Source organism: Rhinoraja longicauda, chromosome 6 (genome assembly GCF_053455715.1).
Source record: "Rhinoraja longicauda isolate Sanriku21f chromosome 6, sRhiLon1.1, whole genome shotgun sequence".
Taxonomy (NCBI): domain Eukaryota; kingdom Metazoa; phylum Chordata; class Chondrichthyes; order Rajiformes; family Arhynchobatidae; genus Rhinoraja; species Rhinoraja longicauda.
This window is the reverse complement of record NC_135958.1, coordinates 11243503-11270292: the sequence shown is the minus strand read 5'-3', so window position 1 is coordinate 11270292 and position 26790 is coordinate 11243503. Positions and strand designations below refer to the sequence as shown.

Below are 26790 nucleotides of genomic sequence, written 5' to 3'. Positions count from 1 at the left end.
GTGCGTCCTTGGAGCAAGTTATTTATTCTCAGTAAATAACACACAGAAGATAGACGCAAAACGCTGGAGTAACTCAGCGGGACAGGCAGCGTCTCTGGAGAGAAGGAATGGGTGACGTTTCTTCAGACCCGAAACGTCATCTATTCCTTTTCTCCAGAGATGCTGCCTGGCCCGCATTCAGGCATTTCCTGGCAAGTTCCTGGCATTCAGGCAAGTTCCTCCAGCATTTTGTGCCTATCTTCGGTTTTAAAGTAGCATCTGCAGTTCCTTCCTACAAACTTTTATTTTTTGCATTCAGCTGTCAGTGCGCACCTAAATGGGACTGCTGTAAACCTCCGAATGCCCAGCTTTTGTCCTTTAGTAAGATCATAGGACATGGGAGCAGATTTTGGCCGTTTGGCCCATCGAGTCTACTCCACCATGGCTGATCTATCTTTCCTTCTCAACCCCATTCTCCTGCCTTCTCCCCATAACCTTTGACACTCTTACTAACCAAGAACCTCTGCTTTAAAAATACCCAATGACTTGGCCTCCACCGCCGTCTGTGTCAATGAATTCCACAGATTCACCGCCAGTAAGGAGATGCGATTTAATATCCATTTGATTTTCTTCTGTAAAACAGTGAAATAATCATAGTATTCCTTAGAAGTTTCAAGAGTGAAGAGTTATTTTATTGCCATATGTCCCAGATAGCACAATGACATCCGTACTTGCAGCAGCACAGCACAATTGGTTGATCTGTTCCTGCCACCGGTTTATCAAAACTTTTGAAAGGTGTCAATGATATAACGGAGCGTTTAAGGTCTATTTTGAAACAAGTTGCTGTTCTGACATTTATAATGAGGTTGCATCGATGGCACCTCCAAACTAAAGGCAGGCAGGTGTGTTCATTCGGCACTAAGCAACTTGCAAATTCCTGTTCGAAAACTCTGCCACACACTCAATTTGCAGCTTAAAATAAATCTGATCAAATTTGCATGAAACAGATTCTAAATCCTACAGTGCAGATTATAAGAATGCTGTATTGTAACAATTACCACACACTGATAATATCTTTCAACTTGCAATGTTTGATCACCAAATTAGAACGCTTGACGCATATAAAGGGAGAAAGGTAGGAGTGGGGTGAACAAGATAGCTTGTGGCTCACTCAGACGCTCATCAATATATTACCTCATGGTCTCATTGCCGACTTCACTGATTCATCCCAGCAGAAGTATATTTTTACATTCCAGATGGGTTGGACAGAACTTGTTCTGAACCTGGACTGCAATGCCTAAATAAATCTTCTGACAACTACTGTACTTTGCTAATCAACTGTCAGAAACCTAATTAAATCATCGTACGCAAAGAGGATGAGTAATAATATGATGGAAAATAAAGAAAGATATTTAAAGATATTTAACTGTGACCAACACGGAGACCAGGAGTTGAAAACAAGCTGAGACAAGCTGCCACAACTATATTTTCCCAAAGATAAATATATTGGGGCAATTAAGACAGGTAAGCTAATGAAGTGTTACCCATTTCAATCTTAATTAAATAGATTCAGCTGAGCACTTAATATAAATCTAGACTTTTTTTTGTATGTAATTTATTGACGAATAGACTCTTTTCATTATACACATCATTTAATGACTTTAGTTTAGAGATGCAGTGTGGAAACAGGCCCTTCGGCCCACCGAGTCCGCATTGACCCTCGATCACCCATACGCTAATTCTGTGCCACGCACGAGGGACAATTTAGAGAAGCCAATTAACCCACTAATCCGCGCGTCTTTGGAATGTGGGGGGAAATTGGAGCACCCAGAGAAAACCCACACAGGTCACGGGGAAAACGTACAAACTCCATACAGATAGCACCAGTAGTCTGAATCGAACAGGGGTCTCTGGCGCTGTAAGGCAGCAACTCTACCATTGTGCTTACATACATTAAATGGATATTTATTGTATGCAGGCAGGATGTATTTTGTTACGAATGGACTGGACCCTGGCTAAGGTCAGTTGGAAACATTAAGGTTGTGCTTGGTTCCTGACCACCTGAAGTCCAGTTAAAGTTAAAGTGACCAAATCAGGTTTAATTAATCATCAAATATTTAAAAATGCTGAAAACATGGCAATTTCAAATCAGTTATATGTATTATTTCTGAAAAATTAATAAAATAATTATTTACTGATTTGCTGATAAAAATTCAAACGTTTTCCCAAAGATGGAACGAGCAGTTTTGAAACTCATCTTAAGAAGTGGACCTGGACTTATATTCATCAAAGATAAGTTCATGTTGGGGGTGGGGGTGTCGAGGACAGATGTTGGATTCTGAGTGCTTTGGAGCAGAATATTGTCAGTGCAACCTGGTATAACCTTAGGATTAACAAACTCATCAGGAAGGCCGGCTCCGTCCTGGGGTTGGAGTTGGATTCATGGGAGGTGGTCTTGGAGGGGAGGATGCTCCTCAAACTGCGGAGCATCTTGGACAATACTGCTCACCCCCTCCATGACACACTGGTCAACCTGAGGAGCACCTTCAGCAACAGACTGGTCCCACCAAGATGCAGCACAGAACGCCACAGGAGATCCTTCTTCCCTGTGGCTATCAAACTGTACAACTCCTCCCCCTTCTGTCGTGGGGTAGACTGACTCCCCCCCGCCCCCAAACTTTACACCTCCCCAATCCTTTCCACTTGTCACTTTAATTTCATGTTTCATGTATTTTGCGTTTCTATGACTGTCGGAAGATCAATTTTGCCTCCTGGGATAAATAGAGTTCTAGTGTATTCGTGTCATTATCGTGTGAGTGTTTTTGGTGAATGGTTTTAATGCCATTGCTCTTACCTCTGTGTGACCTCATACTGTATGGGTCCTAAGGTGGGTGAGTTGGTTAAAGACTTTACAACATTCTGTGCATGACCGACATCGGGAACTCCAAACCACAGGAGCTTCGACCGCCCCGACGCGGGAGCTTCGATCGCCCCGATGGATGGTTCGACTGCCCCGACCGCGGGAGAACAATGAGGGAAGAAGCTTAGACTTTATTGCCTTCCATCACAGTGAGGAATGTGTGGAATTCGCTGTGGTGGATGTTTATGTTAACTTTTATGTAGTTGTGTGCCTTGTTGCTTTTTTTGGTATGGCTGTATGGTAATTCAAATTTCACTGTAGCTTAATTGGTACACGTGACAATAAAAGACCTTTGAAACCTTTGAAAACGCAGTGTGTTTACTGGTGTCTTCCCCAAAACTAGCCTTGCATATATTGTGAAAAAATGCACAGTTAGCAGCCGGAGAAAAAGATAGAGTCACCAGTGAAATGAAAGAAGACAGGACAGAAAAGCAAACACGTTTACCGGTCTTTACACTCTGAAGATCTCAATCTCATAAACTGTTACTGAATTGATGAAGCAGTTTGTGTTAGCATCAGAGCTACATTCCAGTCTACCCAACTCTGGGCCACTTGGTTACTATTCCAATACAATGGTACTGCAGACAAAATGTGTAGGAAGGAACTGCAGATGCTGGTTTACACTGAGTAACTCAGTGGGACAGGCAGCATCTCTGCAGAAAAGGAATTGGTGATGTTTCAGGTCGAGACCCTTCTTCAGACTCCAGAGATGCTGCCTGACCCGCTGAATTACCCCAGCATTTTGTGTCCAACAATGGTACTGCAGTTACCTTGAGAGTTGACTTCAAACAATGATTTCCCTGAACTTTCAGCACAACGACCAAGAGATTCATTATTGCCAGGTTGTTGTATGGTTTCTCCAACACTATTTTACAGAGCAGAAAAAGGTTGAGCTTACGCTGTGTCGTCTCAGCAACAGTGGATGTTTCTGGAAAGCTGGAGTTGGGTTCCTTGCAACTGCCGCCCAGCTGTGTCTTCATCAACCAACCGTTAAAGGCACCCATGCACAAGCCCCCCACAGCTCTCCCAATGACTCGGGCTGACTGCTGCTTCCAGCATCGCTATCAATCAACAACAGGACCAGACACAATGCTCCCAGGACAACATGGTGGCACAGCGGTAGAGTTGCAGCCTCACAGCGCCAGGGACCCAGGTTCCATCCTGACTACAGGTGCTGCCTGTGTGTGAAGTTTGCACCTTCTCCCTGTAACCTCGTGGGTTTCTTCCGGGTGCTGCGGTTTCCACCCACATCCCAAAGACGTGCGGGTTTGTAGATTAAGGTACCGACTGTAAATTGGCCCCAGTGTGCAGGGAGCGGATGCAGAAGTGTGATAACATAGAACTAGTTGGTGCTGCTGTGGAGCAGGTGAGCAGCACCAAATTCCTGGGGGTGAACATCACCGAGGATCTCTCCTGGAGCAACAACACCACGTCCATCGCCAAGAAAGCCCAGCAGCGCCTCTACTTCCTCCGCAAACTGAAGAGAGCGGGAGCCCCCACACCCATCATGTACACTTTTTACCGAGGTGCCATCGAGAGCATCCTCAGCAGCTGCATCACTGTGTGGTTCGGAAGCTGCACAGCCTCCAGCCGCAAGACCCTGCAGCGCATAGTGAACACTGCTGAGAGGATCACTGGCGCCTCACTCCCAACACTCCTGGTCCTTTACACCACCCGCCTCACCCGCAAAGCATTGAGCATTGTGGGTGACCCCTCCCACCCCTCCAACAGCCTCTTCACCCTCCTGCCTTCAGGGAGAAGGTTTCGCAGCCTGAGGTCGAGCACCACCCGACTAAAGAACAGTTTTTTCCACCAGGCTGTCAGGATGCTGAACTCTCTCCCCTCCCTTCCTCCTCTCTCCCCTGCCCCCATTGGACCTGGACTTTAACACCCCACACACACGCACATCCAGCACCAGACACTTTTTTTAACGCTGTTATGGACAGGCTTTGCACTACTGTTCATTATTTTTTTATTGTAATATATTCAGCTTCATCTTTTTTTTTTTCATTGAAGTGACTATATTTTATATTGATTGTTGTTTGCTGTGCCTTTTTAATTTTAACTTAATTTAATGCACTTTATTCCTCGGGATTGTGGGAAACGGTATTTCGATTTTCTGTCTGTGTAAACTAACTGGAAATTGACAATAAAGTTGACTGACTTTGAATGGGCGATCGATGGTCGGTGTGGACTCGGTGGACTCACATCTGCTTCTGTCTCTTTAGACTTTAGACTTTAGAGATGCAGGGTGGAAACTGGCTGTTTTGGCCCACCGAGTCCGCGCCGACCATCGATCACCCCGTACACTAGCGCTATCCTCCACACTAGGGAACAATTAACCTTCAAACCTGCATGTCTTTGAAATGTGGGAGGAAACCGGAGCACCCGGGGAAAACCCACACGGTCACATGGAGAACGTACAAACTCCGTACAGACAGCGCCCGTAGTCAGGATCGAACCTGGGCCTCTGGCGCCGTGAGGCAGCAGCTCTGCCACTGCGCCACCTCTGTGTCTCCCGGCTTCTTTCTCTCTATCTTGCCACGGCCACCTTGAACCTCCTCGATGTGCTCTCTCTCCACTTCTCTGATCACTGCCCAGATATCGGATCAGTGCACGATCGATGGCCGTTCACTCCTCCCAGTCCCAGACTCTTGCACTAACCCCTGTGACTGTTCCATGCGATCATCCAGAGAGGTCACCTGGTCATGTGCCACTCCACACAGTAGCCTTCTATTGCAGGCCACCAGGAACCGGGCTCCAGGCTGGAGGGGGACCAGTTGGTCAGTTCCTTTAGAGGAGAGGCTGACCTCAATGTTTAGTTTACTTTAGTCTACCTTAGTTTTAGAGATACAGCGTGGAAACAGGCCCTTTGGCCCACCGAGTCCGTGATGACCAGCGATCACCCCGTACACTAACACTACCCTTCACACACACTGGGGACAATTTACAATTTTACCGAAGCCAATTAACCTACAAACTTGTACGTCTTTTGGAGTGTGGGAGGAAACCGGAGCACCCGTGGAAAACCCACGTGGTCACAGGGAGAACGTACAAACTCCATACAGACAGCACCCGTAGTCAGGATCGGACCCGGGTCTCTGGCGCCATGAGGCAGCAACTCTTCCACTTCACCACCGTGCCGCCCCGATCGTTGGTGTCGGCGAGGCCCAGACTCCAGCAGAAACCGACCTTAGCTGCCAACACCTGCACTGCTGGCTTTGGTCTTCCCTGGTTACTTGGTATTAGAACCATACAGCATAAAAACCCCAACTCACCCAGCCCGACCAAGATGTCTCCTCTAAACAAGTCCCACCTACGGCATTTGGCCCATATCCCTCTAGACCTTTCCTGCCCATGTACGTCCACTACTGATTACTAATTTATTGCATGTTTGCAATACTGTTGTTTATTTATTTGTGTGCACAATGTTTATGGGCCTGTGAAGATGCGGCAAGTATGAATTTAATTGTTCCATTGATGGTACGTACGTATGACAATAATGCTGACAACTTCTCTTATCTGTCCTCACGTGATCCATTCCCTGCATATCCATGCCCCTATCCAAACGTCTCATAAACACCACTATCGTATCTGCCTCCACCACCACCCCTGGCAGCGTGTTTCAGGCACCCACCACCCTCTGTGTAAAAACACATTGCCCCACTCATCTCCTTTAAACTCTGCCCCTCTCACCTTAAAGCTATGCCCTCTAGTTTTTGATTTTGTTCCATCCTGTCAAGCGGAATCCGTCTGCAGGAAGCACAGTGTGGTGGCAGAGTTTCGTTCACAGAGCCTTCATGGGACGAACAATGTCCATGGTCTGGTACAAACGTATAAAGTTAATTCTGTGTTTGAATCGTAAGATCGTACGTAATAGGAGCAGAATTAGGCCATTCAGCCCATCAAGTCTACTCCGCCATTCAATCATGGCTGATCGATCTCTCCCTCCTAACCCCTCTCCTGCCTTCTCCCCATAACCCCTGACACCCGTACTAATCAAGAATCTATCTATTTCTGCCGTAAAAATATCCACTGACTTGGCCTCCACAGTCTTCTGTGACAAATAATTCCACAGATTCACCACCCTCTGACTAAAGAAATTCCTCCTCGTCTCCTTCCTAAAGGAACGTCCTTTAATTCTGAGGCTATGACCTCTAGTCCTAGACTCTCCCACTAGTGTAAACATCCTCTCCACATCCACTCTATCCAAGCCTTTCACTGTTTGGTAAGTTTCAATGAGGTCCCCCCTCATTCTCCTAAACTCCAGCGAGTACAGGCCCAGTGTCGTCAAACGCTCATCAGGGGTTAACCTACTCATTCCTGGACGAATGGACAGAAATGCCAAATGAATGACATTGTGAGAGATTTGGCTGTGATTCCAAATGAGACTATGAGGTCTAATGAGTTTATGCCTTGATCAAGCAAAACAATTCCCATTTGCAGCTGTTGCCTTGATATTACTTTGATTCAGGAGCAGATTATTTAGTGTCCTCGTGACCTCATTGAGTTGCCCAGGTACTGTTTTATTGTCCTGATTCTGACTTGTACGTGATCGCAAGTGTTGTAAAATGGGCCATTTGTTGAGCACCTGAAAGACAGGCAGATTGGAAGGATTGCTTCAGAGGTGTTCAGCTTGAGATGAAACAAAGATGCAGCTTGGCAAGTGAGAGCATTGTGATATAACCTTCACATTTTTGCAAGGTTAAATGTGATCAAAAGTAGGACCAGTCTCACCCCAATCACTCCCTCTTCACCCCTCTCCCATCGGTGAAGAGGTACAGAAGTGTGAAAACGCACACCTCCAAATTCAGGGACAGTGTCTTCCCAGCTGTTATCAGGCAACTGAACCATCCTATCAATAATTAGTGAATGGTCCTGAACGACTATCTACCTCATTGGAGACCCTCGGACTACTATTAATTGCACTTTATTGGGCTTTACCTTGCACTAAACGTTATTCCCTTTATCATGTATCTGTACACTGTAAATGGCTCGATTGTAATCATCTATAGTCTTTCTTGAATGGATAGCACGCAACAAAAGCTTTTCATTGTACGTGACAATAAACTAAATTGAGCGGATTATTTGTCCGTCCCAGATGTTCCACATGAGGCCGTTCGGCCCATCACCGAGCAATCCCATTTCCCACCTACCTTCCCCGTAACTCATTCTCCACACCTTCCCACCAGCCTCCTCAGATCCTACCTGAGCATGCAGAGCAATTTACAGCAGCCAATTCAATGGTGGACACCAGAGCACCGGGAAGAAGCACGGCTGGAGGATGAGAGCAAGTCTGACCTTGACCTTGGCTGCAGGGGTAGTCCCTCATGTGTCAGGTTTTATGAGAACACAGCTCTCCGAGACTGCCTGGTGAAGGTGCCGTTGTTCCACTGAGAAGTATAGATAAGACCACGTCTCCCTGTAACCATGAGTGGATAAGGTGTTTGATGATCATCCCCTCTTTGCCTCCTGCATGTTGGTCCCACTGGGTGGCTGCAGCATTGACTGAGAAGAGATTGGTCAAGTTCATGACCACTACAAACACGAACTATTGAACTGTCTTAGTTGCACTAAGAACTTTGGCCTCTTTGCACTAATATTGAGCTTTTCAATTTATTGAATTAGTTTAGTTTAGTTTAGTTTAGAGATACAGCGCAGAAACAGGCCCTTCGGCCCACCGAGTCCGTGCTGACCTGGCGATCTTCGCACACTAACACTATCCTACACACATTAGGGACAATTTACATTTATGCCACAGCCAATTAACCTACAAACCTGCACGTCTTTGGATTATTTGAATTATTTTGTTTATTATGTAATCTGTGAGTGCTGTGTTTACAGGTGTGTTACGCTGCTGCAAGTAAGAATGTCATAGTCCCGTTGTCAGTGTCTATGATGATTACACACTTGACCATGTTGCAGGCTCGTGTGCTCCATGAGGAGAAGAACAGTCAGGATAGATCACCTTTGTCAGGCTTGCTGGTAGCAGAGTGATTTAGCTACAGGGTGAGTTCAATGCTTAGTTTAGTTTAGTTTAGTTTAGAGATACAGCGTGGAAACAGGCCCTTCGGCCCACCGGGTCTGCGCCGTCCAGCGATCCCCCGCACACTAACTCTGTCCTGCACACATTAAGGACATTTTTTACATTTACCAAGCCAATTAACCTACAAACCTGTACGTCTTTGGAGTGTGGGAGGAAACCGAAGATCTCGGAGAAAACCCACGCAGGTCGCGGGGAGAACGTACAAACTCCGTACAAACAGCACCCGTAGTCGGGATCGAAACCGGGTCTCTGGCGCTGCAAGCGCTGTAAGGCAGCAACTCTACCGCTGCGCCACCGTGCCGCCCAATACAATGCTCAGTACAAGCAATGTGCAAAAGGAAGACAGACACAAAATGCTGGAGTAACTCAGTGGGACAGGCAGCAGCTCTGGAGAGAAGGATTGGGTGATATTTCGGGTCAAGACCCTTCTCAACACTGGGGTGCAGAAGGTGATGACTCTGGCCCACAGAATATCACAGGGTCGTTTGGCTATGACTGTCAACAACACTCAAGCTTTGCGCTGTTCCTGACCAACCAGCACGACCAAACACTGGATCAGTCCGAAGAAAGGTCCCGACCCAAAACTTCATCTGTCCATTCTCTCCACAGGTAGTTTAGTTTAGTGTATTGTCACGTGTACCGAGGTACAGTGAAAAGCCTTTGTTGCGTGCTAACCAGTCAGCAGAAAGACAATACACGATTACAATCGAGCCATTCACAGTGTATAGATACATGATAATGAATGATGTTTAATGCAAGGTAAAGCCACCAAAGTCCGATCAAGGATAGTCCGAGGGTCACCAAAGAGGTAGATAGTAGTTCAGCACTGCTCTCTAGTTGATTGTAGGATGGTTCAGTTGCCTGATAACAGTTGGGAAGAAACTGTCCCTGAATCTGGAGGTGTGCGTTTTCACACTTCTGCACCTTCTGCCCGATGGGAGAGGGGAGAAGATGGAGTGGCCAGGGTGCGACTGGACCTTGTTGATGCTGCTGGCCTTGCCGAGGCAGCGTGGGGTGTAGATGGAGTCAATCGACGGGAGGTTGGTTTGCGTGTTGGTCTCCCTCAACCGCTGTGTTTCTCGAGCACTTTGTGGCTCTGCTTATGATCAAATGTATTTACTAAATTATTGACTAAATACTGTTTAACTAAATCCTGCTTGTTCCGTGAGTGAGCGGTGACTGGCGTTTCTCAGATGAGGGGAGATGAGATTTGGTGTCACTGACTGTTGACCAACCTGGGCTCTCTGCTGCTTCAGACATGTCCAAACGGGGCTGTCATTGAAACGACACGAAGGTCCACCTCCAAACACGAGGATGAAGTGACAACGATTGCAGGTAGAAATGGGCCTAAAATTGCATCAACTCCACATTGCTGGAATTGCCAAATTTGCCACATTATGCGAAGTGAATCTGTCCACCTTCAGCTGCAGCTGTGGCGATATAAAGTAAAGCACATAATCCATGAGCTTGTGCCTCTGGTGGTTGGTACGGTACCATGCTTGGTAACTCCATGATCGCAGGAAGGTTACCCACGCATTTTTCATCCCGGACCATAGATTTCCCTGCAACAAACCAGTCCAGTCAGTCAAGGAGATGGGGATGAAGTGACATTGGATTTAATTCACGCTCGTCATGAACAGAGCGTCTCACACAGTCTCTGGGCCGGGCAGTGAGGCAAGAATGGTGTTTGAAGGTACAGGCAGCCTCCGTGATGAAGCAACTTATCGGAAGCAATGACCAGGAGTGGAGACTTTCAGACTCGTTACAAGACATTAGATTCAAGATCTACAATCTTCCACAGAGTTGGTACGATCAAAGATTACATTGCTGACCGAGCATAGATCTTGATTGCAAAGGTGACAATAATAAATCTAAAGAGCAATGATTGTCCTGTAGGAACTCACCAACCACTGCTGCCTTTGATTCCACCCATGGCCCCTTCCTCATCCCTGCCTCTTATATCCCAGGACCATCAGGAGAATGTGGACAACATGACAGATGTTCCAGTCCGAGCTTCATGCTTGATAACTCCATGATCGCAGGAAGGTCTCCCAACGCCTTCCACCACCCACCCCGTGAGTCAGTGTTCAACCTGACTCCTCCCACAACGTGCGGCCTTTGTGGTGACTCGAGACTTTAACACACAGGCTGCTGCAAGGAAGGATTTCATTGTTCCATCTGGGACCTGTGAAGATGAAACACTCTTGACTCTTGATTGAGCACCAGTCCTGGAATGGCATCGACGTTATGTGATAATTAACAACACACCCACCTACACCAAGGCTGCCATTCAACATCCGCCAACTTGAAGTCTGTTCATACAATTTAGAAAAAGAAAATTCTGTGCTTTTGAAAATCTGCTGAAATTGGGTTTTACCCCTTTAATGTGTAGAAATGGCTGCTATGCTTTTCCCGATTCCGAATCAGACATCACCAAAATAAAAAGCAAAATCAGGGCATACTCACTTTAAAGCAATGTCATTGTAGGTTTCTCCCAATAAAAAGCATCAGAAAGTAATTTAGCCTTTCTCAGGTAGTGGCTCTGGCTACACTTACAGCTGGGAGATGAGACGAAAGGCAGGCGAGATGGGCGGGGAGATGCACAACCTGCACAGTGGAGAGCTTAATGCCACAGTGTTCAGGAATAGTCTCCTCCCTCACCCCTCACATGCATGCACGCATACACACGTACACACGCGCACACTTACATGCATACGCACATGCACACACACACACGCACACGCACATGCATACACACGCACACACACGTACGCACACACACGCTCACATGTACGCTAATGTACCCACGCATAAGCACACGCAAATGCGCACACGTTTGCACACATACATGCACACACGTATGCCCACACACACACACACATGCACATACATGCGCACACACACACATGCACGCTTAAGTGCACACACACACACGTGCACATGCACACGCGCACTTGCACACACGTTTGCACACATACACGCACACACATACGCCCACACACACACACATGTGCTCGCTCATGTACACACACATAAGCACACACACACATGTACACATGTTTGTACACGTACACGCACACATATACGCACAGGCACATGGACACACACACGCACATACACACATACATATACACACACACGCACACATATGCAGGCTCATGTACACGCACATACACACACACATGCAAATGCAGACACGCACGCACACAATGGAGTGGTAAAGTGATGGTATCCTCGGATGCGCAAAATACATCACGGGAATATTATGTACATTGGGGGTGAATCATGAAGGGAAATGCCTAGTTTATGATGGGTGGGGTTTGTATTGGAAAGGAGCACAAATACCAAATCATGCACCCTGCTTTTTGACACATGATTTACAGAATTGTTAAATCCAAGTTCTGTCCGTGGATATCTCATCTTCTGTTTTAGACTGGTTTTCGTTCATCTGCTGACATTTTCCCAATGTAGCTCTGCTAAGTGACACTGTGAATGTGCAAAACACTGCTTGTTGCTAATGAGATTTTCAACCTCATTCTTCTGAGAAAGATGTTCTTTATTGACTCACAAATCAAGCAGGTTTTGCTGATTGCATTTCTCCTGAACCAACACTGATTAGGGGAGATCACACTTTGTTCTTTGCAAGATTTCTGGCCCTCTCTGACCCAAGTACAGTATCACAGAGTGTAGGAAGGAACTGCAGATGCTGGTTCAAACCGAAGATAGGCACAAAATGCTGGAGTAACTCAGCGGGACAGGCAGCATCTCTGGAGAGAAGGAATATGTGACCTTTTGGGTCGAGACCCTTCTTCAGAATAGAGTCAGGGGGATATATCACAGCTCTGCCTAGACCACCTTGCACCGAGATTAGCATCACGAACAGCAGAGGTCCCAGCACAGATCCCTGTAGAACTCCACAGGTCACAAACCTCCATCTTAGGTGTCGTCCTACCTCCACAACCCTCTGTCTTCTATCAGTAAACCAGTCCTTAATCTCTACGATCAAGTCAAGGTGAATCCTGTGCAGCATAATCTTCTGAATCAATGAGGAACTTTATCAAATGCCGTACTAAAATCCATGTGGACAATATCCACTGCCCTACCCTCATCAATCACCTTTGTCACCTTCACATCAAAACTCAAATGAGTAAGTCATGACCTGTTCTAGATGTAGGCATGACTGGCCTGTCCCTAGTTACTCTCCCTTGCTCCAGCCTAATAACTTTGTAATATAAATCACCCCGAATCAGTGGCCACTGATCCTATCACTGTTTTTGAAGCATGTTTACTGTTGGATACGCAGCAAGGCTGTGAAGATGTTTGCTTTTGGTAGTGAAAGAATAACAGTGAAGGAGATCAAGTGGGAGATTTGAACATCAAACTTGGCTTAATGTGGGTGGGGGGAGCGGAAGTCAAAGGCGGTCGTTATAGAGGTTTAGTTTAGTTGAGTTTAGTTCAGAGATACAATGCAGAAACAGGCCCTTCGGCCCACCGAGTCCGTACCGACCAGCGATCGCCGCACACTAACAGCATCCTACACACAGATGGGGCAATTTTTTACATTTATACCAAGCCGGTTAACTTACAAACCTGCACGTCTTTGGAGTGTTGGAGGAAACTGAAGATCTGGGAAAAAACCCACGCAGGTCATGGGGAGAAGGTACAGGCTGCGGGATGTTGTGTGCTGGGGCCACAGGGGGGGTGTGATACCCTAGGAATCCAGTTCTCTCACTCCCAGTCTTTCAATCGTTGCAGTGAATGGACATGAAGGTTTAGAATCCCGCAAACCAATGACTTGTATCTGATCCCAGGAGCTCAGCTGTCAACTCTGAGCAGGAAGCTGAATCTACAAACCCTTATGCAATCTCTTCAGAAATATAACATCCTTGTTAGAAGCAGATCAACAGCATTAGTCCGGGTTGGTTGAACCTTTCTGATTCATCTCAGTCCTCCTTTCCACTAGAGCTCTTAATATTTCTCTCTCTTTCCAAACACTCCTCGTCATCGTTAAAGCACCGAATTGGTAGCTGTTCCGACAAATCTAATATTATCCCACCACAAACGCTGCTTGACTTCCATTCTGAGCCCTGTTTTTTTTTGTATGTTCACTCACACCATGACTTACTTTAGGATTAGTGGATTTTTATGACCTTGCTTTAGTCTTCTTTAGCCAGAGGGTGGTGTATCTGTGAAATCCGTGAATCTGTGAATCTGAGGTACAAGGCCAAATCGTTGGATATTTTTAAGGCAGAGATTGATAGGTTATTGATTAGTACGGGTGTCAGGGGTTTTGGGGAGAAGGCAGGAGAATGGGGTTAGGAGGGAAAGATAGACCAGGCATGGTTGAATGGCGGAGTAGACTTGATGGGCCGAACGGACTAATTCTGCTCCTATAATTTATGACCATAAACTTATGAACTTTATTACATTGTAAATGTGATGAAAAGCCCTTGGTCGGAATAGTTTCTCCCTTCATGGATGCTGCCTAACCACTGAGTATTTGCAGCATGTCCTGCATGGATATGCCTCACTGTACTTGCGTGCTAACCACACTAATTGATTCAGATGGATGACAATGTTCCAGTGGAAATGCTTCATGGGATTTTTCTGCTACGACAAGGATGAGAAACAAGTCATGTTGAAGCCCACATACAAGGCAACCTTTCAAAGGTGCATTCCACGTCACAACATCAAACAGAACAGTGGCACATAGCTGGAAGTGAAAGACATCTTATGTATTTATTTTTTTAACCCAGGTTCATTTATCTTTCTTAACGTGTTACAAATTATTGTGCATTAACTGAAAAACTAGACACCAACAACTTAATACAGTTCAAAGTTTGTTCATGATGTGTGTCTCAAAGTTAAGTCAAATTAAATCAGACATATAAATCATATCAAACTACACTTAGAATGTTGCAACACTTACAATCGGTAAACATTTGAATGATTATAGACATCTTATCTGAATAACTCACTGTTTGTGACTTTATCTTGGACATGTTTCATATCTGCAGTTAATGTAAATGTATAAACCATGTAACATGATGTGTCTTCTTTTCCCCCAGTTGCTTCTTTCTGTATCTATGTTCAGAATTTCGCTACCTTCAGAATTTCCATTCATTTAATTTTGAATGAGTCTTCCCAGTACTTGTTCAAGTTGAATGAAAGTTCTTAAAAACAATATGACTTGCTTCGAAGTAAAGGACATTTGTTTCCCACTGATGCTGCATCTTATGGTATGGGAGCATGGGCTATTAAGATTCATGAGCTTTGCAATCAGCTGCGAAGTAAATCTCAGAACTCATTCCACACTGGCAACAGTGGTGAACACCAGCTATTTCAGTCCGCGGCAGGAAAGTAGTGTGGGCAGAGAGTGAGAGTGTAGTTTAGAGATACAGCGCAGAAACAGGCCCTTCAGCCCACTGGGTCCGCGCCGACCAGCGATTACCTTGTACCCTCACACTATTCTACACACTAGGGACAATTTTACAATTTTTACCCAAGCCGATTAACCTACAAACCTGTACGTCTTTGGGACGTGAGAGGAAACTGGAGCACCCGGAGAAAACCCATGCAGGTCACGGGGAGAACGTACAAACTCCATGCAGACAGCACCAGTAGTCAGGATCGAACCCGGGTCCCTGGCGCTGTGATGCAGCAGCTCTCCCGCTGCGCCACCGTGCCACCATTCCTGTTCCGGTCACAATACTCCATCTCACAAGATCTTCACTCTTCTAGTGGTCTGACGACATTAACAAAATTCACGAATTAACGTGGCCACCAAGGTCACTTTTACCTGTGGCTGCCTCTTTGAAGGGTTAGTCCTTCTCTGCTGGATTACCAACAGTGACACTTCTAATCACAGTTGACAGCCGTTATAAAATAAATACTGATGGCCTGCTTTATTTCTTAAAGTATAGCTACATATATTTTGTCTGAGTTAGCATTGATTTATGCGTAAATAGCACCATAAAAAAACGTTGGCCGCACTATGCTGAATTGCTCCTGGAACTCGTAAGGCAGCTGAGTGTCAATGGAGTGTAGACGGAACATGTTTAAGCGATGGAGAATTATCTAGACATTTATGACAAGGTTTCACTTTGCCCAGCAATCTTCCCGTATTGAGTTTGTCCAGTCAGGTTCATTGCAAATATTCAATTAAGTCTACCACAGGAACGAAAGGGCAATGTATGTAGCTAATGTGCAAAGCAGTTGACTGTTTGGATAGTATAATCCCTTTTTCTTGAAGATGTTAACCCCTATCAATCATTTAAGATATCTCAACTGAACTGTACTCTCCAAAATGTGGGACTCACTTCAAGGGTTGGTCTCATTAAGATATGGTCACATCTGTGCACAAAACAACGATCAAAGTTGGTAGGTACATGGTAAAGGTACACGATGAGTTGAAAGAGGCTTAGATTTGTATTGTGCCCAAATACATCTTATAAATACCCCCAATTGTTTCACCTGTAACTGATTGCGAAAGTGTTTCACCTGTAACTGCATTGTTAAAGTGTTTCACCTGTAACTGCATTGCTAAAGTGTTTCACCTGTAACTGCATTGTTAAAGTGTTTCACCTGTAACTGCATTGTTAAAGTGTTTCACCTGTAACTGCATTATGAAAGTGTTTCACCTGTAACTGCATTGTGAAAGTGTTTCACCTGTAACTGCATTATGAAAGTGTTTCACCTGTAACTGCATTGTTAAAGTGTTTCACCTGTAACTGCATTGCTAAAGTGCTACCATTCTATAACCAGAACACAAAGTACCTTTACCATTGCAAAGTTGTGACAGTTATGAGTTGTGCGTTAGGCCAGGAATGCTCAGCCTGAAAAATGCTTTGATCTCACAAATAAACAAATCATTTAGAAGGCTCTAGTGCACGTAATATACATGGAATGTTACTATTTATTGTAAGTTCTCCTCTAGATTAATAGACTTCATACTTTATACAAAGGGAATTGCATTGATACAGCGACAGATATACGAGTGGATTCTATCCTTAGCTTTCTTTTCAGGTTGCTTTTGCCAGTGTGGGATTGGATCCAAAGTCAATACTAAAGATAAATTGGAAAGCCATCGATTTTGAGGTTTCTTATCACTATGCAATGATGCTGATGCTTCGTTTCACAGTCTATATCCACCAAGACAAGTGGAACCCACACCTACTTCCATCGCCACCCTCACCAATGATCAAGAATCCAATCCATCCTTCCTTTAAGCTACTGTCTCTAAATCTCTACAGTAACTCATCTGAAATAGGGAAGCTACAATTTATTACAAAAAACTCGGGAAAACAGAAGAGTTGACGTATTAGCAACATACAGAACACAACACTTTTGCAGGTTTACTTTGTAGTTTCTTGAAGGCATGACTGTAAAAGAGATTTAGCTGGCAAGTGCGTTCATGGCATTTTAAAAGATGGATTTATTTGGCACCCACCTGCTGAATCTGCTCGCTTAATGCTGCTACTGTTGGAAGTGGAGCCACCTCCTGGACCATTGGAAGCCACCATGTTCTCAGTGCTGTAAGCTCTCAGAACTGACAGCATGTCCACCTGTTGGTCCAGCGGTGAAGGCTCCTGGGCCTGGTCTGGCGGTACATTGGGAGATGGCAGAAGTTGGTTTAAATGATGCCAAGGTCCAGCCTGATGTTTGCCCATGGAGCTCAGAAGGCCCTGCGAGAGAGATGCGCTGTCAATCAGCTCTTCTTCATCGGACGTTTCTTCGGCGGAGGTCGATGGCGGCTGGTTTGCGTCGACTAGCACATCGTGATCATCTGCATCTCGATCATTGACGGACTCTGCATCGTCACTGCACTCCGCCTCACCCACTTCACCAGACGGACTCAGGCTCGAGGCCCCTGGTGAAACAAGACTCAGCACATTTGTAGGAAGATATTTCAGTTCATTATCGAGGGTAGAACTCAGCATTGAGGTCCCTGGGCTGCTACTAGTTGAATATTTGTGAAATTGTTTGTAAAAGTCAGTCACTAGGGAGCTCAGACTGGAGTCCACCGGATTCAAGTAAGACTTCTTGTGATCGCCCAGAGGTTCGGCAGATTGGCCTTGTTGAGATACTTTTTCAGGGGAGGAGTCAGCCTTGTCGTGTAATTTTGCTGCGATGATATCCTTCGTCGGAACCACGGGAGATATGGACAAACAGGTTTTCTTTGCCACAGATGAAGACTCTCCTTGAAGATCGTCTCCTATGCCAGCTGTTCCAGATAGATGTTCTTTCCGTTTTGATTTCCCCAGGTGATTAGCTTGCAGGTGAAGAACCATTAATTCCATTGAGGACGTTGTGAAGGAACAGAACAGGCAACCGTGCCAAGTGATGTTATCCTGAACGATGATGGAGGCACCAGGGATTGAGACAGAATCGTGCGATGGAGGTCTCACAGACAAATCCAAAGGTTCGTACTGGGATTTTTCTGCGGTTGACTTGGATTTGATGACGGATTTCTCCTCGGAAGACTGATCTTCAATCCTTCCTGCGCTCTCGTCAGAGCCTGTGTTCTTTGTGTGTTTCTCCAGTGTTAGTTTTGAGTTGGAAGGCTGTACGCTGGCGGATTCACCGTACGCTCTGGCTAACATTTCTTTCTCTTTCTCCAAGGATCTCAGTCCAAAGGTGTCAATGAAAGCTTGCAAAGACCCTTGGAAGTTGACTCCATTGCCAGCGAGGCTCTGGAAAGCTCGGCTGAGATCGGAGAGGCTTGGCGTCTCCTCCCCAGACACCTCAGGAGTGGGCTTGAGGTTGTCACACTGCTGCTCCGACCTGGAGCTGGGTCCGTGCGCTTGGCACTCTGCGGAGGGAAGCACTCCCAGCGGCCATTGCTGAGGGGTCAGGCCACCCCGAGGGTCAGATCCGGGAACACTTTTCATAACCCCTCTCAGGATCTCTGGTCTGATGAACATCTGAGTCTTGGCTGCTGGGTCATCCGATTGCTCTTGCCGAGAGTGTGTCTGCCCCATCAGTGGGCTTGTTCCATTCTGCCGCTCCCGATGGTGGCGCTCCAGGTGGTACTTCAGGGATGCTGACTGGGTCCCGGCATAGTCACAATGAGGACACTTGTACGGCTTTTCCCCTAAATAAATGACAGAAAGCACAAACTTTATTTGTTGAATCTGTTTCTGCAATCTTGGCTTATTGAGTCTCATTGTCTGTAACTCGTTTTCACCTAGCCCACAGCTAACAATGGCCTATTTCCTTTACCATTGTCGCTTTTTTGCCTATCTTTCATTCATTTGTTCTACATCTCTCTATAATCACTGTCTATATATCTTGTTTCCCTCTCCCCCGACTCTCAGTCTGAAGAAGGATCTCGACCCGAAACGTCACCTATTCCTTAGCAGCCTGTCCCGCTGAGATACTCCAGCTTTTTGTGTCTATCTTCGGTTTGAACTAGAATCTGCAGTTCCTTCCTGAAAAATAAACAATTCTTTCCTTTCGTGTGAGGTGAAAGACAGACCAAAATTGAGGAGACAAAAGTACGTTTCAACATCTCGAACTTTATAGCATCCCGTCCAATCCTGAAATGAATCATTTAAAACTTACGATGCGGTAAATCATGGATATAATTAGCAATTGGCAGGCTGCACAAGTAATTCATCATTATTTGTGAAGCACCATTCAAAAATTAATTTAACAATTTTCTGAAAATACCACTGGTTCAAACAATACTGCACTCAAAGCGTACGGGATACAGAGATGAAATTAACCATTTTAAAAATTAAAGTCTTTGCTGGCTTTTCTCCGCCTGCCTCTTAATTTGAATGTGCAGTTTTACATTTGCACTTGTTAAGAAAATATTAAAGGAAAACAACAGGATTATTATGCTGTGTTCATTAAGCAGGGATTTTTAGGATAATATCCACCTCATAAATTAACTAGTTTATGCATATATTTCCATATATTTTCTGTTTTGAAGGTACACAGATTTTCACTTGTGTTAAGCGAATGGACATTTGGCAATGGCTGAAGATACCGCATTTTGCAGCAAATTTTTTCTCCTCCCCTGCCTTGTCAGATTATGTTATCTTTACGGATTAAAGATTATGGGCTATATGGAAAACTACATCAGTGTTTCAGCATTGTACTCTCATCAGCGCCTGACAGTGAGTTTCTGCTGAAAATTATAACCGCCTGTAAATCTAAAGCACAGCATTAAAACATGTTGAAGATGTTGGAGTAACTCAGTGGGGCAGGCAGCATCTTTGGAGAACATGGATAGATGACATTTCACAGAGTGCTGGAGTAACTCAGTGGGTCAGGCAGCATCTCAGGAGAACATGGATAGGTGACATTTCACAGAGTACTGGAGTAACTCAGCGGGTCAGGCATAGGGGTGCCAACTATCACACTTCCAAATACGGGACAAGGTGACGTCACTGCCCCGTGCCCCACGTGACCTCACCCAGCCAGCAGCTACGTGCTCCCACTCCACCAATGACTGCCGCCCGGGCCGAGAGGCAGGTTACTACGCAACCTCCGTTAGGTGGCGCCCGGGCCATCGAACCCAGACTGCCCAGAGCTAAAATGGGCCTGTGTTCGGGCCTACAAAGCCTGAGCCTACAACCCCCCCCCCCCCCCCCGGGCCTAATACGGGATAAGAGCGGCCCCATACGGGACAAACCAATTTAGCCCAAATTATCCTGGCTAATACGGGACAGTTGGCAACCCCACTCAGGCAGCATCTCTGGAGAACATGGATCGGTGACATCTTGGGTTGAGACCCTTCCTTCAGATATGGACTTGGTGGGCCGAAGAATGAGATTTGGAATGAATGAGTTTCCGTGATTAAAACTGCATTATTCAAATTGGTGCTTGGCCTGGTAAGAAATGGTCTCCAAAGGTCAAAGGTCACCCAGTGGGACGAGATGACCACATTTTAATAGTGCATGAAACTGCTGACTTATATTGTGTGGGACAATGGAAAAGGGTTGTAGTTTATCCTGGTTATTTTAAGTATTATCTTTGACATGTATGTTGTGCTGCTTCAAGATAGTTTATAGTTCAGTTTAGCTTATTATTATTGTTACTTGTACCAAGGTACAGTAAAAACCTAAGACAGACACAAAATATTAGAGTAACTCAGCGGGACAGGCAGCATCCCTGGAGAGAAGGAATGGGTGACGTTTCGGGTCGAGACCCTTCTTCAGTCTAAAGAAACGTGACCTGAAACGTCACCAATTCCTTCTCTCCAGAGATGCCTCCTGTCCCGGCTGAGTTACTCCAGCATTGTGTGTCTACCTTCGGTCTAAACCAGCATCTGCAGTTCCTTCATACAGTGCAAACCTTTTGTTGCGTGCTATCTAGTCAAAGAAAAGACTGTACATGAATACAATCAAGCTGTCCGCAGTCAGCCAAATCAGTCAAATGATTGCTATCGGTGTAACTGTAATAGTCTTTGAGCTTTATAAAATGTTTACAACACAGATTACGCATTAGCAGAGTTACCTGCATGGGATAAATGAATTTATTGTCCCTGCAACATAGTAACCTTTATCTTAAAACTTTGCTTCCACAGAATATTTTATTCTACAGCACAAATCCACAACCCAACTTCCTCACACATCCCAAAGACGTGCGGCTTTGTGGGTTAACTGAACTCTGTGATTTCCCCCCCCAGTGTGCAGGGGGAGTGGCTGAGAAAGTGGAATAACGTACAACTAGTGTGAACGGGTGGTCGCTGGGGGGCATGGCCTCGGTGGGCTGAAGGCCCTGTTTCCATGCTGCATCTCTAAACTAAACTACAAAAAACCTATTTGGAAAATAATGTTTTCTAAGGCCTGCTTTTGCAAAATTGTGCTGTGCTCAACACAACTGACGTGGAACACATTGTACAAAGATTGTCATTGCCACGCTCCCCCAAACTCCAATCAGTCTAAGGAAGGTTTCCGACCCAACACACCATCTGTCCTCTCCCTTCACAGATCCAAGGTGGCACCCAACCCAGGCAACTGTTTGCATGCTAGCCACAGAAGCGGACCCACAATCGCATACAACAATAGCTCCACAATCTTATATTTCTGCCTGTACACTGTGAATGGCACGATTGTAATCATGTATTGCCTTTCCGCTGGCTGGTTAACACGCACCAAAGGCTTTTCACTGTACCTCGGTACACGTGACAATAAACTAAACTGAAACTGAACCTCCTGCACTTGACGATTTGCTTCGGATCAATGCAATTCTTCCAATGGACACGACTTCCATTGACAGCGCTGCACGTCTAATATTTGCGGAGTGCATCTTTCCTCCATGCCATTATATACAATAAGAGTTCTTTAAGTTTGATATATTGCATCTACGGAGGGGAACCATGCAGAGTACAATAACTGACATTCATAACATGCCAGCGACAAGCTTCTATCTTGCCACCATCCAGGGTCACACAGCCTCACTTTATGTCCTTGCCCTATTTATCATTTTTTTAAATGCCTGTCTTATTAGTAATGAATGTAACATATGCAAGAATGCTCTATTCATGGTGAACAAAGAGACCTTTGATTAGCGTCTTCAACGCATGGCTCTTAGTGCTCCATAATACAACCTTGGCCTGGTATCTGCATATATTGCATGAAATATCTCATGATTAGTAATCACTCAGCAGGTAGCACTAAAACATCAAATCTGCTTTGGCGGAAATCTATAACTTAAAGCAACCACAAAAATTAGCTAGGGGTTATTAGTAATTATTTTTTTAAATAATAACTTTTTTTTGTCGTGTGCTTTCAAATCCACATAGATAATGGGATGCAGGTCGAGGTACTAATCCCTAAAACAGGTTAACTGATTAACTAGTTCTTTATTTATGCCATCTTTTTGGTTGAGGTTCCACGATTGAACCTGCATTATGCAAAATGGTAGATAGACACAAAATGCTGGAGTAATTCAGTCAGCGTCTCAGCATCTTTCAGTCAAGATCTTTCTTCAGACTGTCCATCTTCCGTTTTAAACCGGCATCTGCAGCTCCTTCCTATACATTATTCAATATGGTACTTGGCGTAGTAAGAAATTGTCTTCGAAGGTCAAAGGTCACCCAGTGGGACGAGATGACCACATTTTAATATCGCGTGGAACCACTGGCCTATATTGTGCGGGATAATTGAAAAGGGCTGCAGTTTATCCTGGTAATTTTAAGTGTTGTCTATGACATATGTGTTTTGATGCTTCAAGATATCAGGCAAATGATCTCGGAGTAACTCAGCGGGACAGGCAGCATCTCAGGAGAGAAGGAATGGGTGACGTTTCAGGTTGAGTCTGAAGAAGGGTCTCGACCCGAAACGTCACCCATTCCTTCTCTCCGGAGATGCTGCCTGCCCCGCTGAGTTACTCCAGCATTTTGTGTCTACCTTCGATTTAAACCAGCATCGGCAGTTCTCTCTGTTAACAAAAAAAATAAATCCAAATCACTCTTTGAGTTCAGTAAAATGTTTTCTAAGCAGATTGCCTATTACCAGTTACCCGCATGGATTGGTTTTATATGCAACTGGATAACCTTTACCTTAAACCTTGGATTCCGCGGAATTTTTATACATTTCTGAGACCTTTTGTTAGAATTTTATATTAAAACTTAAGTATTTCGTAACATCTGATAATTAAGCACTAATACTTCGAAAGACTAAAATAAATATTCTTCGCAGGAAAGCTGCAGTGCGTTAATATAAATTGTCCACATGTTTCTCCTAAGCCTTGATGCTGTAAATATGAAGACTATTTCACAGCTGCTTATTGCTAAACAGTGGCCTGTCTGGAAAGGGACAATCTGTGTTTCTAATTGCTGTCATTGAGGCTTCGATTCATTTTGTGACTTTCCCATTAAAATGTGAGCATTAATTTGTATAATGAAATATCGCCCACTGCGGTGTTCATTAGCCATGCCCTACTGTATACTTCACATTGTTAGCTCGCCAGAAACTGTAGCTAATTTCACTAATGGATATCTTCCTCCTAAATCTTTGGGTGAAAATTAATTCGGTAGCATACCTCTTTAACTTTTGGGGAATTTAAAATTCCTTTCTGCCAGGTTTGTCAGGGGCTATAAATCTGGAGATAACTTCAGCAGTGACAACACCTCGCCAGTTTCGACGGTAGAGTGGCCGGAGTGGTAGCGTCGCCACAGACACACCTGGCTCCAACCAGATGGCCACAACCTCGATTTCCCCCCTAACGAAGCTAACGTCTCGCCATCCCTGACCAAGCATCGTCCCACAGCCACACAGCACGGAAACGGGCCCTTCAGCACAACTCTTTCCCCAGTTTAGTTCAGAGATAAGGCACGACAACAGGCCCTTCGGCCCACCGAGTCCATGCCGACCAGTGATCCCCGCACACTTGCACATTCCTACACACCAGGGCCAATTTACCAAAGCCAATTAACCTACACGCCTGTATGTCTTTGGAGTGTGGCAGATTAGGAAAAGGGGAAGTGCAACAGGACCCGGGTTGTCCTTGTACATCAGTCACTGAAAGTAAGCATGCAGGTACAGACAGCAGGCAGTGAAGAAAGCTAATGGCATGTTATCATATCATATATATATACAGCGCGGAAACAGGCCTTTTCGGCCCACCAAGTCCGCGCCGCCCAGCGATCCCCGTACATTAACACTATCCTACACCCACTAGGGACAATTTTTTTACATTTACCCAGCCAATTAACCTACAAACCTGTACGTCTTTGGAGTGTGGGAGGAAACCGAAGATCTCGGAGAAAACCCACACAGGTCACGGGGAGAACGTACAAACTCCTTACATTGGCCCTCATAACGATAGGATTTGAGTATAGGAGCAAAGAGGTCCTTCTGCAGTTGTATAGGGTCCTGAAGAGACCACACCTGGAGTATTGTGGATTCACTGGATGCATTCAAAGGGAGTTAGATAGAGCTCTTAGAGCTAGCGGAATCAAGGGATATGGGGAGAAGGCAGGAACGGGGTACTGATTGTGGATGATCAGCCATGACCACATTGAATGGCGGTGCTGGCTCGAAGGGCCGAATGGCCTAATCCTGCACTTATTTTCTATGAAACAAGAGCACCCGGAGAAAACCCATGCAGATCACAGGGAGAACGTACAAACTTCGTACAGACAGCACCTGTAGACAGGATCGAATCCGGGTCTCTGGCTCTGTGAGGCAGCAACTCTACCGCTGAGATGCTCATCCATGCTGACCAAGATGCCCCATCTACATTTGTCCCATCTGTCAGCATTTGGCCATGTCCCTCTAAACGCGTCCTATCCATGTACCTCTGCAAATGTCTTTTCAATATTGTTATTGTACCTGCCTTAACTACATCCTCTGGCAGCTCGTTCCAAACACCCAGCTCCCACTGAGTGAAAAAGTTGCCCTCAAGTTCCTGTTACATTTTAACCCACCTCCTTAAACCTCTGGTTTTTGATTCCCCAACACTGGAGAAACAGCCGGCTTTGGAGGCCAAGACAATGGATATTCTTACGGTGGAGATTGATAGGTTCTTGCTCAGCACGGGTGTCCGGGTTTATGGGGAGAGGGCGGGAGAATGGGGTTGAGAAGGAAAGATAGACCAGCCATGAGTAGACTTGATGGGCCTTGATGGAGTTAGATTTAGCTCTTAGGGCTAACGGAATCAAGGGAGATGGGGAGAAAGTAGGAATGGGGTTCTGATTTTAGGATGATCTGCCATGATCATATTGAAGGGCCGAATGGCCTACTCCTGCACCTGTTTTCTATGTTTCTAAGTTTCTATGACCGTATGGCCTAATTCTGTTCCTAGACTTGTGAAGAGACAATGCGTTTAGCCAATCTATTCCCCTCAGGATTTTAATTCCTCAAATGGTGGGATATTTTATCCTATAACCATTACAACTGGCATAATTGGCCTTCTCTGCATTAAATAAAGGGCCTGTCTGCCTGTCTCCGGGGGACACTGGGAAAACCAACAGGCGCTATGTGGAATAAGCTCAACTAAAAGTATCTATACGGCAGCAAGCAGCGATGAAAGAAATTGTATGCATGGAAATAATTTAAAAATCATGCATTAAAATTCAGTCAATGGATTTAAGTCTGACTGATGGAAAAACTGATTAATTAGTTATCCATTGTCAAAAGAAAAGTACAGTCACAGTGAAGAACTTTATTATAATTTTGTTGGGTTGTTTTTTTTGCTTTCATAGTTTGTGCCAACAAAACAAGACACAAAGTGCTGGAGTAACTCAATGGATCATCTCTGGAAATCATTGCCACAGACGGCTGTGGAGGCCAAGTCAATGGATATTTTTAAGGTGGAGATTGATAGAGTCTTGATTAGTACGGGTGTCAGAGGTGATGGGGAGAAGGCTGGAGAATGGGGTTCGGAGGGGGTGATAGATCAGCCGTGATTGAATGGTGGAGTCGACTTGATGGGCTGATTGGCCTAATTCTGCTCCTGGAACTTATGAGGACTTGGATAGTCGACTCTTCAGGTCGGGAACCTTCTTCAGACATGGAGTCGGTGAGCAGAAGACCGAGTGTGATCTTCACACATTTCTCCAACAAATGAACACAAATTAAACGCTGAAGGGTCTGAAGAGGGGTTGTGACCTGAAACGTCACCTATACATGTTCAACAGAACACAGATCGCTGGAGTAACTCAGCGGGTCAGGCAGCATCTCTGGAGAACATGGATAGGTGACGTTTCACAGAGTGCTGGAGTAACTCAGCGGGTCAGGCAGCATCTCTGGAGAACATGGATAGGTGACGTTTCACAGAGTGCTGGAGTAACTCAGCGGGTCAGGCAGCACCTCTGGAGAACATGGATAGGTGACGTTTCACAGAGTGCTGGAGTAACTCAGCGGGTCAGGCAGCATCTCTGGAGAAC

The 26790-nt window shown here is 45.3% G+C and overlaps 1 protein-coding gene across 4 annotated transcripts in view; it reads right to left on the bottom strand.

Moving 5' to 3' along the window:
- Positions 1 to 26790, bottom strand: part of znf536 (zinc finger protein 536) — a 429810-nt gene that overhangs the window by 97172 nt on the left and 305848 nt on the right. For all 4 annotated transcript variants that reach the window (XM_078400451.1, XM_078400450.1, XM_078400452.1 and 1 more), the window contains one exon: positions 17395 to 19038. In XM_078400451.1, the coding sequence (XP_078256577.1) occupies positions 17395 to 19038 (1644 nt within the window). The remainder of the gene's footprint in view (positions 1 to 17394; positions 19039 to 26790) is intronic.